The sequence below is a fragment of the Pogona vitticeps genome, chromosome 7 (genome assembly GCF_051106095.1).
Source record: "Pogona vitticeps strain Pit_001003342236 chromosome 7, PviZW2.1, whole genome shotgun sequence".
NCBI lineage: Eukaryota > Metazoa > Chordata > Lepidosauria > Squamata > Agamidae > Pogona > Pogona vitticeps.
Window position 1 is genome coordinate 9,959,069 of NC_135789.1, and position 19,316 is coordinate 9,978,384.

The following is a 19,316-nucleotide window of genomic DNA, read 5'->3' on the forward strand; positions in this document are numbered from 1 at the left end:
GCAGCCACAAAGAAGGTATTTCCACCCCTGCCAAGATACTCTGCCTCTGCTGACTGTGTAGATGGTGGACAGTATTTATTTACTCGGTAAAGTCAGTGAAATAAATAATGAACATGGGTGAAAATGAGTTCTAGGAAAAACCAAGCCCATGGTACTCGGTGGAAAGTAAGCAGCCTCAGAAATCCAGCTGAAGATCTAAAATGGAAATGGCAAGCATGTTGACAAATAGAAGTTGCATGGAATTTGTGAACAGTGGGAGACTAGATGTGGGATAAAAGTTAGAAAAGAAATGGCCTGGAGCATCAAGATGACCTGGAGCAGCTTCCTTGAGATGAAACATACAGCCCCGAAAACTTAAAATTGGCTTTGAGAAGATGCCTTGTACTGTGTTTTGTGTTCTCAGTTCTACTGTATGCCATGGGCATTATAGACCTTAACACAGGTGACTATGAAAAAAAGGTATAAGCACTTGAAATTGATTTAAGGATTTCTTGGGCTGAGGCGGTGATCAAGGAGAAAATTGGTTGTTGTGGGGTTTTTGGGCTCTTTGGCCGTGTTCTGAAGGTTGTTCTTCTTAACGTTTTGCCAGTCTCTGTGGCCGGCATCTTCAGAGGACAGCACGCTTCTTGCCTATTTGCAGTGCTGTCCTCTGAATATGCTGGCCACAGAGACTGGAAAACGTCAGGAAGAACAACCTTCAAAACACGGCCAAAGAGCCCGAAAAACCCACAACAACCATTAGATCCTGGCCGTGAAAGCCTTCGCGAATACAAGGAGAAAATTCTTTAGATGGATGAAGAAATCATGAAACATTTGAGATTGAGAAAACTATTTCAGTTTTATTTCACCCATACTATAAGAAATGGACAGCACAGATTGTTATAGTCGATTGAACAAGTCAAACAAATGGGTGGAGAAGAGCAGGAAAAGGAACTGAAGGATGGAAGAAACCCAAAAGACTGGTCTGGTGCAACACAACGTCATTGTTTACAGCTGCCAAAATAGTCAGGATGATGTCCAACCCCCTGTAGGAGAGGGTCGGGTCAATGTAGCCGTGATGCTGTCCAGCTCAGGTGGCAGGAGGTTGAGAAGAAGGAGGAAGCATTCAAGAGCAGGAAGGGGGCCCTTCTCCTCCTCCTGCTGGTGGCCTCTTCTGACTCCTTCCTGATCCAAACAATCAGGGTTTGCGACATGAACTAAATTGGTTATGTGGGGTAATCCAGTAGCATACAGAGTACTCCGTCCTGGGTAGCTAATCACATATTAGAAATCAAATTTCTTATAACTGCGAAGCCGGAGGAGACCCTGTGGATCACTGAGTCCAGCCCCTGTCAAGGAGGTACAGCAGGGAAATGCAATCCCAGTCTTCGGCTCCACAACCAGTTACCTGAAACACTGAACTATATTTGATGAGGTTACTAAGGATGGGGGAAAGAGAGAGAACACACTAACAGGAAAGAGTAGGGAGACTAAATAGGAAAGGAACTGCCAAAAGTAATCAAAACTGGATGGTGTTTCTGACAGTGCTAAATATCCTCCCCCTTCTCTCGTACCTCCACTAGGTCAGTGGTTAAGCGGTTGGTTCAGCTCAGCCATAATATAAAGTAAACTGCTGTTGGCATTTTACTGGGAAATCTGCAAGTGGGTTTGCTCAGAGATATTCATCAAAGGTCCATGAGAGAGAGAGAGAGATGGGCCGTCCACTAGGAGACAAGAGCCTGTGAGGGGATGCAGACAATTTACTGCTGCGAAGCCTGCTCTGTAATTGTCTTTTGATTAAAGCCGTCCTATGGAGAGATCAGTGGCCCAAAACCCCAGTGGGCAAGTTATCTGAATTAATGAGGCTATCTGGAGACTAATAATTTCTTTAGAATGCATTTAGTCATAATTATAAATGTGAATATTAAGGGGGGAAAGATGTTTAAAAGTTTCGAAGCTTTAAGGGAGTTTAGAAGAACAGTGCAGATAAAGAGATGATAAACCCTTGGCTGACTCAAAGTCAGCTTTATCCCTCCCTCTGCAAAACAAGTCTGTGTGATTCTCAGTCGGAGGTGGGGATAAATCAGCCGTCCCAGTTACTTGTGACTAGAGATGGGGATATTTGTATTGCTCACGGTGGATTAGCCACTCCTGGCAGGATGCGGGATGACGAGTCTCTCTACCAGGTTGAAGAGTGGCTAATCCACCGTGGATAGGAAGGGGGCCGGACCCTCGTTATCTCCACCTGTGTGTGTGGGTATTCATATATGAACACGAATACCCCCATCTCTACTTATGACCGAAAAGGGAGGACACCCATCCCTAAAAGAGAGGACACCCGTCTCCATGAAAATGTGTATAGTGATTTATGTAGACAGGTGCAAAATGGGAAAAGACTTCTGGAATTGAAACGGAATTGCAATATATCTCACTCAAGAGGAGAATGCAGTGCCCAGGTGACCTGTGTGCCTTCTGGTGTGTCTACTTGTCCAGGTACTGCTACCTGTGCATAAAAGGGCAACTTTCATGAGGACCCTTATGATCTCCATCCTCCTTATGGCTCTTGGTCCTTATATCAGACTTGGAGTAGAGAGCTCATCTGATAGAAGATGTCTTTCAAAGGCGGATTGTCTGCTGACAGCTCTTGAGACAGAGGACCGCCTTCCCTCGTATAGCCATCCTAGTGTGGGTGACAGTTTAAGGAAGGCAGGGAGGGGATTTCCACTCAGCTGCTTGGCTCAGTTATCTGTTCCTGGTCATTACGTTGCCTCTCACTCTCGCCTCCTTGTGCTGTAATCGCCAAATGAAACAAAGACACCCTTACAGTGGACCCTTGACTTACAGACGGCTTGACTTACAGACTTTTTGAGTTACAGACTTCTCTGGCCGCAAAATTTAGGTTTGACTTGCAGCCTGAGAATTGACTTACAGACCAGAAAAAAACCAAAATGGAACAAAAACGGCCTGTTACGGGATTAATCGGTTTTCGATGCACTGTAGGTCAATGGAGACTTGACCTACAGACTTTTTGACTTGAGAACCGCCTTCCAATACGGATTAAGTTCTCAAGTCAAGACCCCACTGTACTTGCCTTTCTATCTAAAGCTAAGAAAGATTCATGATATTCCACAAAGATTCATGATATTCTACTAGTAGTGCAGTAGCTCTGAGGTTTGTTCTTTCCTTTCTGGGTCTTTTCAAGCTCAAAGTTGGACATCAGTGGCGAACTTTGTGTGCCGGATTAGAACCCTGCTACCCCTACCTAGACACACAGTAGAAAGGAAAACAGCAATGGGCAGGTCGGCAGTGCTTCTGGGTTGGCAACAAGCCCACCTGATGACCAAAGAGGGGGGCCCCGATGGGTGGGTGGGGTGTGGCCTTTGGCAAGTAACAAGATTTTCCCACTGGCTCCTCCCATCTTTGGTTTTGGCTCCACCTCTCCATTTGTTTATCTGTAGTCAAGAGGCAGGCTACCTTAACATGTTCATGCCACTCTGGTCATTGCTTAGTTTTGGTCTAGATCCCCGTGTGAGGATTTGGAACCTCTGGACAAGCGTCAGGGTGAACTCAGCTGCCTGTGGGTGGATCACCAACTGGCTTGTACTCCCAGGGACCTCTGAAGCAACCCCACTGAGCCACATCTGTAGAGGTGCCCTCTGCCTCAATAGTTCTGCCCAGGGCATCTGGCAGGTTCCCATATTCTTTGCTGCGCTCCCTGTGCCATGAGCTGGGTATTAAGAGTCTCCATCTGGACTCATCCTTGGTTATTATCATATTAAACCAGGGTCCTTTTTGCCATTTCAAAAACCTCTCTTCCTGCAATTTGATGCCATCCATCATCACAGCGAGATGGATTGAAGAAAAGAAGGCTGCTAAATCTCAGCATAAGGCAGATGTGGCCCCATGGCCAAGGGGGACAATTTAGCCAAAAAGAGAACCTGCTAGCCCCACTTCATTTGCCTTTGCTGGTCAGAGCACATATTTAATCAGGATGGAGCCAGAGGTTGAGCAGATTCGCTTCCCTGTTGCCTAGATCGCAAGGGGGCTGACATGGTTCCTTTTCAAGAGTGCCTGTTCAGTCTCTGTGGCATCCGTGGATTCATCCCGAGGCTTCTCCTCAACCCCGCAGCAGAGATTTTGGCAGCGTAGTTCAAGGCACTTTGCACTGGTTTGCCTTAGCCGCCTCCTGTGGGCTGTCACTTGCAGAAGCGACACCTTATGGATAGTCTGCCAGATGCTGATACCAGGGATGCAGATTCTCACATTTCTCATCCTGGCAGGTGGGCATGACGAATGGCAGTATTCTTCTCCTAGCGAGTGAGGGTGCTGATCATTTTTATGGTGCTGTCAGTGAAGTTCTGGTCCTGATGAGAAAAACGTGGTTTTGTCTGAAAATCCTCTCTCACTCTCCCTGGCAGAATGGCTGGCAAAAATGAACAGAGCAAGGATCCCTGTTCTTATATTTAAGAAATCACTTCAATGAGTTGTTTGAGCCTTTCTTAACCATCAACCAGTCCTTCTGTGCTTGTTGTGGGCATATGTGGTTTTGCATATGTTTCCTATGATTTTAAAGGAAGATGGCATTAGATACATTTTACAGACAATACAGAGTCCTTTGGGATCATGGAACAATAGCTTTTTAACTCTCCGCTGAAGATAAAGATCCTCTCCGAGCTTTAAGCTATGGTGCTTGGGTATGGTTGCAGCTTGGACTGACCTCTCTAAGCCCTTGAAGGGTATGACCAGTTGAGTAGAAGGTAGAAAAGGGTGCTCATTTGGGCCTTGGGAAAGATATTCCAGTTGGGTCGTGCGCTGTCGAGATGTTAGAAATTCCATGTCAATATTCCGCCAAGTTTGACCTTAAGTTACTTAAGAGAAAGAAACCTGTTGATACGTCTTTTGTGGAAGTGGCATCGCTGTTCTATAGCGTGACTTTGGAAACTGAGAGAAAATGGCGAAAGAAACTTCCTGCAACCCCTAGAGTCTTGAGCAACAAGCTCATCCATATTGCCTCTTCCTCCCTGCCAGGTGGATCCGGAAGGTATCTTCGTTCTCCCTGCCAATGGGGTGCAAGATTTGCACCTTGCAATAAGGCCCCACAGCGCTGGCAGCCGGTTCATCTACCTCAACCTGGTGGATGTTGAGTACCATCAGCTGGTTTCTTCTTGGTTGGTGTGCTTGTCCTCTCGGCAGCCTCTCATCTCCAAGGTAGGCAAGTCACCTGCTTTAGACGGCAGGCCATGTGAAAGAGTATGTGAGTCCAGAAGGGTCCCGAGGAGTCATGTGTGTCTGGACTTTGGGGGTGATGAAGAACCAGGGCCAGCTTTTAAGAGGAGCTACTTTTTAATGTTGTCTCTTTGGCAGTTTAAAACCCAGTCCATTTGCTCTGTCGGTTATCTCCTATTATTTGAGTTTCAATAATTAAAGAACACGGTCTCCAGTTTCAGTTTCATGTGCTGCTGCCTGCAACAACAGTTCTCTACTTCTAAGCTTTTCTAAGAAAACCTTTCCTGAATCACCTTACCCTTAACCCTGTGTTTGTTCTGAAGTCCTTGTGCTTCTGCCATTGTCTCACCGCAACAGCTTGCTTGCTCATGTGCCCCCCTCGCCTTCTCTTTGTTTCCTCTTTCTCACCATGGAAAGACCAATCTCCCTCTTAGATTTCGGCTTCTGTAGACATGGACTGTGTCATTTCTATATTCTGTATATAGCACCTCTTCCTCTAGGAGCACACAGAAGACAGAAGCCATTCTCCTAAGAGAATTTCCGGTGAGCTGGCTAGGAAACCACTCAAAAGGGATGCAGAACTCAGAAATCTTTCACACATAGAGGCTGAGCTTTACAGGGAACTGAGCTAAGAACAATTATGTGAACCTGTGTCATTCTTTTCTTCTTCTTCTTCTGAAGCTATATGTGGGGAGGAATTTAAGTTGGTGAAAGAGCATGCAAAAAATAAAGAGTTAAATGCCCCCTTGCCGGAGTATGAGCTTCTGTCGCTTGGCGTTGCTTTATTCCACCTGTTGTGAAGCCCACCCACGTTGCCTTCTCCTTCCAGGCTTTTGAAATCGTGCTTCCTGCTGGGGGAGGGAGAGGCTCAAACAAGAAGATTGCCTACACCAACCCCTACCCATCCCGGAGGGTGTACGTCCTGCACACCAACCGGCCAGACTTGCTGCAGTTCAAGGAGGACTCTTTTGAGGTAGGAGTAGCTGAAGGCAACAAGGTCACCTTTTCTGCTGCTGCACATAGAATTCCTCCCGGCCAAAGAGGGGACCTGCTGGCTTCTTCATTCTTGTTGATGGAGGCATCTCAACCGGATGAGATGCTCTTGATGGGATATTTTCTGGCCCTGAGAAATCCCTTGCCACTAGGTGACAGCGAGATAAGGAGCACTCTTTATTCCTGCCCAGGGCTCTGTACTTTCCACAGACTGCCTTTGCAAAATTAGTACCTTAAGCACACAACAAACATGGAACAACTGGCACAGTGTTAAAACAACAGACCCCTTTTCTAATCGTTTCCCCCCCTAACCTTTTCCTAATCTTTAATGTCTAGGCAGCGAAGCAGCTGCATTTGACATTCTATGCAATTGGCATTATTTGCCTCAAAGTGTTGTTTGCACACAGTTTAAAGCTCTGTGTGTAGAATTTTGCGCGCACACACAGTTCTCTTGCAGACCCCCATGAGCCCTCACCTTCTTATGGGGCAAATGGAAACTTGTGCGAGGATGAGACAAGCAAAGGTTTTCATCCACAGGCAGATGTTCCGCCTTGGGTTTGGCGATACGCAGTGGTTTTCTAGCCTAAAATCCAGGTGGTGGGTTGTTTCATGCAAACTGGGTGTCAGTTCAGTTCCCCAATTGCTTCATCTCTCAGTTCCTTCATCTCACAAGTCCTGTGACCCAAAGCAAGGATTTTAGCGCACATCACAGATCAGCTCCCAAAAGGAAAACATTCATAGTGCTTTCTGTAGGCATAGACACTGTCTAAGCATCGTTTAGCCGAAGGTCTGCATTTAAAAAAAAAGTCTTCTCTCAGTTCTTAAGAGAAAAGGTGCTTCTACTAGGCCACAAAACTCCTCATAAGTTATACAGGGACAATTCAGTGACTCTTGACGTCCTGCTTGGTGGGTGGGCAGGTGCAAATAGCCCCTGAACTGACCGTTGCTGCTGTCTTGTGTTTCATCCTCCATAGATCGGCAGAGGTGAGACTTACACCATCGGCTTGCGTTTTGCCCCAAGCCAGAGTGCTGGTGAGGAGGAAATTCTGATTTATATCAATGATCACGAAGACAAGAATGAAGAGACGTTCTGCGTGAAGGTCACCTATAAGTAACCGCGTGTGCCCTTGCCTGCGCTTTTTTCCCCCTGCCTCTCTCCCGCCATCCATCAAATGGAATGCTCCTGTCGTGGCTCCCCGTAGCCCTCATGCCCCTTAATTGTCCCCTGAGCACACATTCGCAAAGAGGCCTCGGCATCCTTGGACTTGGTGTGTGTGTGTGTGTGTGTGAGAGAGAGAGAGAGAGAATGTGTGTGTGTGTTTACACTTTCTCCTGCATTCCGCCAAGCCCTTGACAAGCGGTGTGATTGATCGATTGCCCCAAGTGGATTTCTCCAAACGTCAGCACGACCTCCAGCAGCAGCACAGCCAAGTCGTCTCTGCCCCCTGCCCACCTCCCAGCTTCGGATCAGAAACATAGGCTTCTCTCAAGACCATGTCATTCGTTGTGGAGAAGGTTGTGGAGGCTTTAAGACTTCTTGAAACAATTATGGGGAGCGTGTTTGCAGATTTGGGGTTTGACCTTATTTTTCTCCATAGAAGTTGGGTTAGTTTAAGTTTTAAGGGTTTTTTTAAAAGGAAATAAATTGTAAAGTTTCCCTGAATGGACCACTTTGTGTGTGTGTGTGTGTGTGTGTATGTGTGTGTGTGTGTGTGTTTGTGTGTGTGTGTGTGTGTGTGTGAGAGAGAGAGTGAGAGAGAGAGAGAGAGAGAGAGAGACCATGCAATCTAATTCTTAGGTATAATGTTCACAACTAAATGAATGACATGTGTTTTTTCAGAGCTTTAAGTCAGAGTCATAACAGATCATTCGAAGATGGCCTCAGAACACTGGATATTATGTTTAAAAAGGAACTTTTTGCATTATTCATTCCTGTGTTTTGCCAGTTTGCCCGTATCTGTGTCATTGTTTCCCTGTGCGTTATTAGCATGTTATCAGCAGGCTGGAAAAGAGCAAGGAAATGCTCTTTTGGTGGCCACTCCGGATGCTGCACTCTGAAATAATTTGCAAAAATGTGAAACATGATACATTTATAATTGATAATAGGATGGCAAAAATCTTTAACTGGCCTTCAGTGCCTTTGAGAAGTACCTGAAGGAACTAGAAAATGTTGCCTATTGCCTCAAAAAGTAACTGTATGACCCAACTTTATTTTTTAGTAGTTTAAACAGAACTGAGCTCTGTGCTGGCTGCTGTGGATTCTGCTGTCCTGTTCTTACTCGCCGTGGATGAGAGGCAACTTCCTCCTCCTTAGGGTTCATGATCTTTAATTCAGACATGGACCGAAGAGCTCATCAGATGGAGGCTAACTTTTCAGAGGAGGATTTTGCTCAAAACGAGGATTGTCCTCCCTAGAAAACAACGTGATCACCCCCACAGGCATTCTTTTCAGGTAAGGTAGGGGAAGATTTATGTCCCAAAGCTTGCGTTCACTGCAGACAGAACGGAGCAAAATGAGTCAAAGATGTCCCATGATGTTCGTGAGTTCCTTGTGTCTGATGTGGCTACTTTTCTGCTTATTTGACAGTAATTTGTATTAATAGAATAGAGAGACCCAGCATCCATTACTCTACTGTGAAGACCACCCGGTGACCTTGGGCACCCATCTTCTCTCTCAACCAGTGTGTTTGATGGAATCACAGAGCTGTAGACTTGGGAGGGATCCCCAGTAGTCATATAGTCGGACCCTCACCACTGTAAGAATTAACCACTTAAAGCATCCAAGACAGATGGCTGCCAACATTTAACATTTTCCAGCATAGGAAGAGCTTATCATAAGGTAACTTGTTCCACTGCTGAACAGCTTGTTCTTGGCAGGGAGGTCTTCCTAAGAGTTCTTTGTGCTTTTAATTTGGGTCCACTCATTGAAGTCCTGCCCTCTGGAGCCACAGAAAGCAAACTGGCTCCCTCTTTGTGGGGCAACTCTTCAAATATTTGTACATGGCCGTCATAGCCTTTAATTAGAATAGTTCCAGCTACTAAGTTATCAAACAAGAGTTTTATCTCCATGTCTAATGCACAGGGTTGTAGATATACTTCTGTAAGAAATGGAATGGGTACCCCTTACATGTCAAGATGAAGAGAACTGTACTTACATTTTGCAAAACCCCCATTTCAAAAGGTCCTTTGCAAGTTAGCCCTCTGCTAGAGAATGGGCGCCTTCTAAGGAAGGGTGGGGAAAGTTTGCCGGGCTTTTTCTTTGAGCGGACAGTGCTTAATTAATTGCATGAAAACTCCATGAGCTCTGCAGTGCAATCCCTTCACTGAGCAAAGAAAGCCAGAGGCAGGAGTATCTTAGAGAACAGGATTGGCTAATTATGCCAGAAATGGCCCAGGGATGGATGGAATTGCCGTCTCAGCACCCCCCGGCCCAGGTAGCGAAGAAACCAACAAACTGGAAAATGAGGAAGCCTTTGTTAGTTAATAGCTGCTCATTTCGTTCAGAAAGGAAAGAGGGGAAAAGAAAATGAAGCAAGAAAAATCATTCAGATTAAACCAGTAAAAGGTTTTAGGGCTGTTCCTCCTCCCCACGCAATATTAAGCCTCATCAATGGCAAAAAAAACAAATTGTAGGATTAATGGGGTCTTTTAAAAAGCCCTTTCTCAAGGTCAGTGACAAACTGTCAGGTGATGTTGGGTGCTCTCAGCCGTTTGTCAGAGCAGTCTTTTCAGCCACAGGTGCAGAAAGGTTAAGTCAGAGCTAAACTCCCCCCCCCCCGCACTAACTATATTTGAACCCAGTGTGGCACATGACACTTGGTAGGCGTAAATAAGTTCAGGAAACCCAAGAGCAAGACTCGGGAATAGGATGGCCACTGAGATCCAACAAAGAAGGAAGATGAAAGAGGCACTGATTTGTATTAGGGTGCTTGGTACATAAGAGAGAGCCCTTGGTAGGGATGACACCTTCAAACAGGACTGTCCTCCTTTAAATAAATGCTTCTCCCAGGTTCATCCTCTTATTCTACCTGGTCAGCAGAGTTGAGAAGGAAAGATCACATCTGGAAAAATGAAGATCACGGAATCAACTCTTCCATCCCCAAATGTTTTTCTTGATTCCTCCAACCCTTCCAAAGGACACAAGCATAATAGTATGGGGGGGGGGGGGAACAGACCTTTGTACGGCTTTATCAAGTAAGAGAAATCCTCAGGGGTCTCCCTGTAGCTTTTATATGTATCTGCCCCCTCCTTTCCCTTCAGTGGACGTACTTACTGGAGTGAAATTGGACACTGCAGTTAAGAGTATTTCTCTTACCTAATAATCTCCCGACAACCAAGTTGCAATCCCCACTCCAGTTTTTTAAAGCGGTTTCAGAAAAGTGAAGAGTTTTCTGAGGATTGCCATAAAAGCTCTTTCTTTGAAAAGGGGGAGAAAAAAGAAGGAAACTTTTCAGTTCTGAAGTACTTCTGGCATGAGTGTGATGGAGATGGCAGTTTCTCCCATTAATCATTGCCATTCCAACTTAAGAAGAAGAAGAATTTCCTTGGAACATCACACACACACTAATAATTATGGGACAAATTATTCCGACAAATATCTGTCTAGTTCAGTGTAAAATTCTGGAGTGGTTTCCAAAATTGGAATGTTTGCTTCGTGAAGCAATCCAAGTTTTTATAAAAGTACCTTTCTATTTGCTGACTGCTAACAGAGCACGACAGAGGAATGAGACAGACCTCAGGAAGCCATTAACCAGAGCCTGGTGAACAAGGAGAGAATGAATGAATGAATGAATGAATGAATGAATGAATGAATGAATGAATGAATGAATGAATGAATGAATGAATGAATGAATGAATGAATGAATGAATGAATGAATGAATGAAAAGAAAAAGAAAAAGAAAAAGAAAGAAAAGAGTTCGACAGTGGAGACCATTGCTGGGGGGTGGAGGGGGGGCTAATAGAAGTTTTGATTTCTGGGTATAGTATTAAGTGTACTTTCCCAGCAGCCTTCAAGGAAGACAAGACAAAAGAAATGGCACTCATAGACAAACATAGGAAAGTAAAAAAAAAGATAACAGGGAGGGAAGAGATACTTCAGTGATGGTGACCTGAAAGGTGTGTGCAATGTTTGTCTCCATTAGTGAGAACAACACAGAGTACACATGCATCAAGTGCAAACTGGTTGCACTGTTGGAAAAAAAGTGAAAGAACTGGAGGAGTGAGTGGCCAGGTTTAAGGCTATAAGAGAAGACGAATAGTACACAGAACTTCAGCCACAGTAGCATTAAGTGAAACACTAGAGGCAGAAGAATAGCAAGACAAAGCAGAGGAGGAGAAGGCTGAGGAGAGAACAAACATAGTGGAAGAAGCACCATGGGAAAGGGTCACCGTTAGAAACAAAAGAAGTTGAAGACTTCTCATCCATCCTACTTGTATTCAGAAGAGGAATTTAAAAAGGGAAATAAAAACACTGCAAATAGATAAAGGTAGTGCCAATGTGAAGGATTTCGATTTTGAGACCATGGGATAAGCCTTCTGGAAGTTGGGCTGCTGGCAAATGATGGGTTGCATCTCACAAGAACTGGGAAAAATATTTGCTTACAGCATGAAGAACTTCATCACAAGGGCTTTAAACTGAACTGGAAGGGGAGAGAAATGAAAGATCAATGGTAAAAAATAAATGAATGTTTATGTACAGACTGAGCACTTCTAATGAAGTGCAATAATCTTCATAAAAATGTAGGAAGGAAAGCAGGCCACAAATCACACCACCTTTCATGACTATATACAAATCCCAGGAATATGGGAAACAGGAAGAACTGGAAAATTTAGTTCAGGAGAGTAAAAATGACTTGATTGGGATAACTGAAGATGAGCTTGGTTGTCCCATCGAGAGCATCTGGATTAATATATCTGGGGTGGAAAACAAAAGAAATATGGCAGTTGGAGTCTACCACAAATCAGCCAATCAAGAAGAAGATGAAACCTTTGAAAAACAAATGTCATGAGTTTCAAAGGGACTCAGCATAGTGGCAGTGGAAGATTTCAGTTATCTTGATATCTGTTGAGAGATTAATTCTGCCAAATAGGGACCTTCTCCAAAAAATTCATGGCTTGTGTTGCTGATAATTTTCTCCTACAAAAAGTGGAGGAGGAAGCTAGAGGAATAGCTATCCTGGACTTGATCCTAAGCAATAGAGATGACAAGGTGAAATAAGTAACAGCAAGAAGAACTCCGGGGGGACATAATGTCCCATGGCAGGAGATCCTAAGTGGAAAAGGTGTCCAAGATGAGTGGGAGTTTCTAAAAAGAGAAATTCTAGAGGCACAACTGCAAGAAGAAAAGGTGAAAGACATCAAAAAAGACCAATGTGGCTTCACAAAAAAAGGTCAGAGAGAACCTGGGGGTGGAGAGAAGGACACATAGCCTTTTGGCACATGCATAGTTATGTTCTGCTGGAATCTCTTGAGGGTTAAAGATCAGGAATTGAGAACTTACTGTTTGACGGAGAGGGTTTATTCCACAAAAAGATAGATGACATTCTGGACAACCCATACAAGAAACAAAAACGGTGAAATGGATGGTGTTTCAATTACAATACCATGGATTTCAAAGCACTTTCAGATTCTTGAAAGTGCCGTCTGGCAGACAGCATGCAAGAAAGATAGGCAGGAGACACCACAGGAGGACGTGAGAGAGGCTGAAGCTTAAGACAAGAAGAGTCATTAAGCCAACACCCTACAAAAAGAGAAAGAAAAGTGTAGCTGTAGTAGGAAGCTCCATACTGTGTGAGAATGAAACATGCCGGGAGGATCCATGGACTCGCCAAATATGCTGTCTCCCTGGAGGATGGATTAGGGATGTGATGGAAGGATTGCTGTCAGTCATGAAACACACAAATGCATATCCTTTTCTTTTCATCCATGTAGGAACAAATGACACAGCCAATAGGAACTACGAAGAAATCACATTAAACTCTGAAGCTCTGGGAAGGAAATTCAAGGACTTTGGGGCCCAGAGAGTCTTCTCATCCATCCTGCCTGTACTCAGAAGAGGACAAGAGAGAGAAAGAAAAATACTCCAGGTGAACAACTTGGCTACAAAGGTGGTGCTGATGTGAAGGATTTGGATTTTGGGACCATGGATGAACTTCCAGGAAGATGGACTGCTGGCGAGTGATGGGTTGCAATTCACAAGAACTGGGAAGAATATGTTTGGCCACAGAATGAAGAACTTCATCAGGAGGGCTTTAAATTGAATTAGAAGGGGGAGGGAGATGCAAACTGGGCATCTGGTGGAAAACTCCAAATACACAGTTATAAGTTTGGGATACTTGGTTCAGTAATACTATGAAAAAGAAGTATCTTGGACTTAAAAGCCACAAGCTGACTGTGAGCCAACAGTGTGATGTGGCTGCAAAAAAGGGCAAATGCTATTTTAGACCCCATTATAGGCATCCTTCATAGTCAAGAGACTATGGTAATGTGCTCTGAATAGAGGCCATGGAACAGCATCTAGTGTGGCTGAGAAGGCCAATTAACAGAAGACTCCATTAGCAGAAGCAAAATCTACAAATCCAGTGAAGTACTAGTTCCCCCCATTGGCCACTGGTTAGGCCTTCTCTTGAGTCGTGTCTCCAGTACTGGACACTACGGTTTAAGAAGGATGCCAAACAAACTAGAACAAATTCAAATGAGGGCAATAAGAGCGATCAGGGGACTGGAAACCCAGCCCTGTGAGGAAAGATTGAAATAACTGGGCATGTTTAGCCTTGAGAAAAGAAGACTGAGGGGAGAGAGGATAGCATTTTAGAAATACTTGAAAATCGGACAGGATCTGTTCTCGATCATTGTGGGTTGCAGGCAATACATATAATAATGGGCTCAAGTTCCAGGAAACTAGATTTAGGCAAAATATAAGGAAAACATTGTAACTGTTAGCACAACAGTGGAACCAATTACCTTGGGACGTGCTGAGTACACCCATGCTGGAGGCATTCAAGACAAAATTGGTTAATTATTCACCAGATATACTTTTATTTGAATTCCTGCATTGAACTGGAGTGCTGGACCTCATGATCTTATAACCCCCTTTGAACTCCACAGTTCTATGCACAAGATGGAACATGCCCAGAAGAGGATCATGAAGAGTGTGGCCTGGAAACCATGTCCTTTTAGGAACAATTGAGCAATTTGTGTATGTTTTACTTATAGAAAAAGGCTATTAAGAGTTAATAAAACAGGCACCTTCAAATACTGGACATGTCTTACTGAAAATGAAGCAAATGAGTTTCTTATTACTCCAGGTATTAGGATCTGAACTAGTGGGTTCAAGTGGAAGGAAAAGAAATCTCAATGAAATATTAGGAAGAACTTGCTAATAGAGAATGGTGTTTGATGCTGAAACAGCCTTCCTCAGAAAATGGTGGACTCTCCTTCATTGGAGGTTTTAGGTGGAGGCTTCATGTCCATCTCTCTAGGATGCTATAGCTGTAGATTTCTCCAAGTGCTATATGACTATGATGCATTAAGAGCTACTGTCTGGAGTTTCTCAATCTGAAACTCTAGAAATCGACTTTAAATCAGAGCAGACATTCTTGTGCTAGATGGAATTGATATACTACAAGGTAGCTTTTGAGACATGCAGAGAACCCAGGAACCAAAACTAGCCAAAATCCCTTATGCATGTAGACCAAGACAGCTGGCTTCTCATAAAGTTGTCAAAAGAATGAGGCTCGTTAAGTGTGTTGTTTAAACTTGGGACATGAAAATTGCCTGTGTTCCCACACAAAATAAGCTGACTCAATTTATTAAGCACCAGCTCATAGTATTACAAGGCCATAATGAATATTGCTTGCAGGGAACTTAGCCCAAGTGGGTGGGTGAGGCTTCTGGACAGGATCCTTATAACTAAGAATAAAAAGAATGCTGGCAAATTCCTCCTCCTCTTTGATTCATGCTATTGTGATACATCGAGGAGGAACTTAAGCCCCCTGAGTTTTTGGGGTTTTTTTGCTTCTAGTGAAGAAAAAAGACGAAGAGCCCTCCTTCCCTCTCTCTGTGTAAAATGTCTGTAGTGCCCTCTCCTCTTGAGTAGCAAAACACAGAGAGAAGAAAAGCAAGCTCAGAATTCTTCAGAGAGCCCTAGGCAGTCCATCTCTCATTCCAAATTCTTCAGTAAAGCTTCCGTCATTCTCATTCGGGGCAGTTAGAAATACTGTGCAGTTTTACACAAAATTTGGAGAGTTTGGTGCAAAGGGACAAATCTGTGTATGAAACATCCTTTGATTTCCTGTGAGAACTGTATTGAGGTGATTCCTTGCTGTCCTAGCCAGCAAGAAAATGGGTGTTGCAGATCTTTCTCTTATAGCATGAAGAGCGTTTATGTCTCCCCTTTCAACTGAGGAGCTCAGTTTTAGAAAAATGCCTATAGAAACTCAGTTTTAATTAGCCTAGTTCTGATCTTGAAGCTACATTAGGGCCCCAACAGGTAACCTGGAATAAACCAGTTTTGGAAACAAGAATAAACTCATATTTGGTTCTGCATTCTCAAAGGTCACAATGCAACATACCTACCGTAGTGGAAAAATCAGCTTATAAAGAAAAAGGCTTATGCCTAGCTTTCAGTCCTGCTTGAGTGTAGGAGCACAAACTGGATTTTAATGGTAAACCTGAATTTGGTTTATTATGAGTGAATAAAATCCACTTGCGATGCAAATATTAAAAATGTACTATCTAAATTAACTAAACATTACTTACTGATTTAGCATTCCAGCTTTATTTGGAATGCACTGGTGTCTGTTCTCAAGCTTGGGGAAAATAACATCCCAAACCAAGGAGTGTGGTTCCAAGAAAGTAACTTTTTGGAACTCCAGTTAGCTGACACATTCAGTTATCAATGTCCAGGTGTGGCAATAGTCAAATAGCAGAACCAGGGGTGGGGAACCCCTCTGTTTTCAAGTTTTACCAATTCTGTTTTGCCAATGCATCCTTATTTCTGTCTCCTCTGAATACTGTTATGGATTGTAGGGTGTTTGTGTGTGTGTGTTTTTTTAAACTGTTCTTTTTTCATGGCAAAAGAAATCGCAAACTACTATATTCTGAGAATTTGATCGAGAGTGATATGTTTTGTTTTTTAATCATCTTTTGCAATGCTTTGCTGCTCATTCCAATTAATCCTGGAGCACAGTAGAGTGATTAAAGAGAATCATAACAATGTGAGAAAAGGAATCTCGCCAAACTCAAAACAGGTCTTGGAAGATTTCTTCTGAAAGCTACGAAACCTTTGGGCTGTCATTCCTCTTTTCTCCCCCTGCGCACCCTGTAATATTCTGTCCCGGGTTGAAAGCACCAAGATCAAAAGAACAGATGCTTTTCAACATTTCCTCCTTCTCCCCCTTTAATGGGGCATGATTGGTTCTGACCCAAAGCCATCATTATGCAGCCAACATTTCTTAATTGAAGCATCATCCTAGTTTTTTCAGTGCTGCTACTTCCCTGCAAATTTAAATTCTCATGCTGTTTCTCAGGATTTCATGTAATGAGTAGGTTTTCCTTGGGTTATCCTTGATTAGGGTCATTATCATAACCCATTTGCACTTGACACATAGACACACCCATTTCTTCCTTTTCAGTCAGGCCCTGAGAGCATATCTCATAAAAAAAAAAAACAGGAGAAAAATAAAGCAACCAGAATGAAGTGTCTCCAACCTCAAAATCCAAACAGCAACTCAAAAGTCATTAGTCTGCCATACCAAAAGATGTGCTGCTCAGAGTTGCTTTTAGTTACAAAGAAGCTGGATATAGCGACATAATCAGTACTTGTTAAATTTTTATTTGCACAGGCCATATAAAAATCAACTGTGTAACTACTCGTTAAGCTCAGATATGTAGATGACACCATCTTACCGGCAGAAAGCAGCAATGATGCAAAATGACTTGTAGTGAAATTAAAAGAAAGTGCCAAACCAGGACTGCAGTTGAAAGTTAGGAAGAAGAAATGACTACAGAAGAACTACGTGACTATGACGTTGACAATGAAGAAACTGAAATACTTTTAAGATTTTGTCCACCTTGGTTCATTCATCAACCCAAATGGAGACTGCCCCTGAAAAATCAGAAAACTGACTTGGAAGGGCAGCAGTGAAAGAATTAGAAGAAAAGAATGAAATATAAGGATGTGTCACTCAAGACCAAGATCATCAACACTCTTGTATTTCCGATTACTATGTATCGGTCTGAAAGTTGGACGGTTAAGAAAGCTTATGGGAAAAAATGTATTAATTTGAGACTTGGTGCTGGAGGAGAGCTTTGCGGATACCTGGACTGCCGGAAAGATGAACAAGTTACTTCCAGACTCTATTGTAGTAGTCCAGATTCTCACCAGATATCACTGCTTTAAATGTGAGAACCAGAAATACCGAAAGATAGTGAAGGCTGTAGGTTTAATACTGGGATAATATGATGTTAATAAGGTGCAAGCTCCCATCTACAAACTTGCTGACTATATTTTGTACCACTCGATGTTTCTGCATTTTTTTTTTTTGCAGGGCAGACACAGGTGAAGCACGCTACTGTAGTCCAGATTGGAAATAATCATGAGATATAGAATTGCAGCAAGATCAGCTTCTTCCAGAAAAGTTGGGGCTACAGCTCAGTCTTAGACAGTCATAGGTGAAAATGGCAAACTGAACTTTTGGGGGAACTTAGAAAAAAAAGTTACCCTAAAGTAGAGTTGGACATTTCCACCAAAGAGCTCTCTCCCCTCTCACCTATGGAACCCCATTTCCATACATCTTCATCTGTCCAGCTTTGGTTGCTTTAAACGAGAATTAAAGACTTATTTGTTTTACCTTCCCTTCACTGATTGATCTCTTTTATGCTTAAGCCTCTTCTCATTGATTTTTTATCTCAGCTTTACATTGCTAGTTGTATCTAGCTTTTGGGGGTAGATATAACCCCCATGAGAATTCCACGCCTATTCTTTTGCTATTATTTTCCACTGTTGTTGGGCGCCTCCTTCTGAGTACAAAATCTGATTCTCCAAATGTTGAAAATGAAACAGCTGCAGTTGGCACATGAGCCAGAGCAAGGCGATGCTTCTTTTCCTATTTCTCTATTTTTTTTATTAAAGAATTTGCAGCCTGCCCTAGATCAAGAGATCCATGATCAGTAAAAAGCATTTAGAATAATGCAAGTACTTTAAAACAGATTAAAACATTTTGAACAACTGTACAGCTCAGAGAAAACAAGCTAACCATCAAACAGAAGGACCAGAAACTATGCCATGATCTCTCTAGGCGTCAAATGCTGAGCGAAAAACCTAGCACCAAATTAAAGACCATGTGAGCACAGCTGAGACTTCCTGGGCCCCATAGCTGTTATCTATTTATCCATCCATCCATCCATCTGCATGTAGAACATACTGTATTTTTAGTGGGAAAGCAGCCTTATCTGAAACAGGAGAAATACACCTTCCCAGATCAGTCGTCTCTCATAACTTGATTTTGTCTGGATTAAGCTTCTGTTCAGTATTCCAGAGAACTTCCTCCTATAGGACAAAACAGTGAGCCCCACTTTTTTTTTCACAGTTGATCCAGAAGGACGCCATGGCCAGTGGTTTGAAAAACTGCTGAGCAGGTTCACGAAAAACAAGGGTGATGTTTTCTCCACTGTCTGTTTCCAGGTGTAGGTTGTCCACCAGGAAAAATGCAGCTGCATTTTCCAGCTAGTTTCTCTTCACATCACCATTTTTGCAAGCTTCCTTTTACAAATGCATGGATTTGCATAGACGTTTTATGACTGGAGAAGTATAAAAACCAAGCAATAATTCCATTCCAGTTAATGTATTCAGAAACTGATAATTAATAGTCCTGAGCCCAAAAAGTAAATGGAAACAAAATCAGTTATGATGAGGTCTTAAAACACTTTTACAAAGCAACATCTCATCTCTTGTCCCCAACAGATACACCTGGGATTCATCGTTTGGTGACCCAGCCCCTGCTTTGCATGAAATTCTGCATCTTTTTCTGTGTTCTCAGGTAGAGCCAGGAGGGAATCTTGCCCAAAAGCCTGGAAAATCATTGCTGTTGATCAAAACAGACTCAGTAATGGGGCA

The 19,316-nt window shown here is 43.2% G+C and overlaps 1 protein-coding gene across 4 annotated transcripts in view; it reads left to right on the plus strand.

Annotated features, from left to right (window-relative positions):
* Positions 1 to 7,861, plus strand: part of NPHP4 (nephrocystin 4) — a 106,849-nt gene extending 98,988 nt beyond the window's left edge. For all 4 annotated transcript variants that reach the window (XM_072977752.2, XM_020800015.3, XM_020800018.3 and 1 more), the window contains exons 29-31: positions 5,008 to 5,187; positions 6,035 to 6,178; positions 7,173 to 7,861. In XM_072977752.2, coding sequence (XP_072833853.2) covers positions 5,008 to 5,187; positions 6,035 to 6,178; positions 7,173 to 7,313 — 465 coding nt within the window. In that variant the 3' untranslated portion in view covers positions 7,314 to 7,861. The remainder of the gene's footprint in view (positions 1 to 5,007; positions 5,188 to 6,034; positions 6,179 to 7,172) is intronic.
* The last annotated feature ends 11,455 nt before the right edge of the window (positions 7,862 to 19,316 follow it).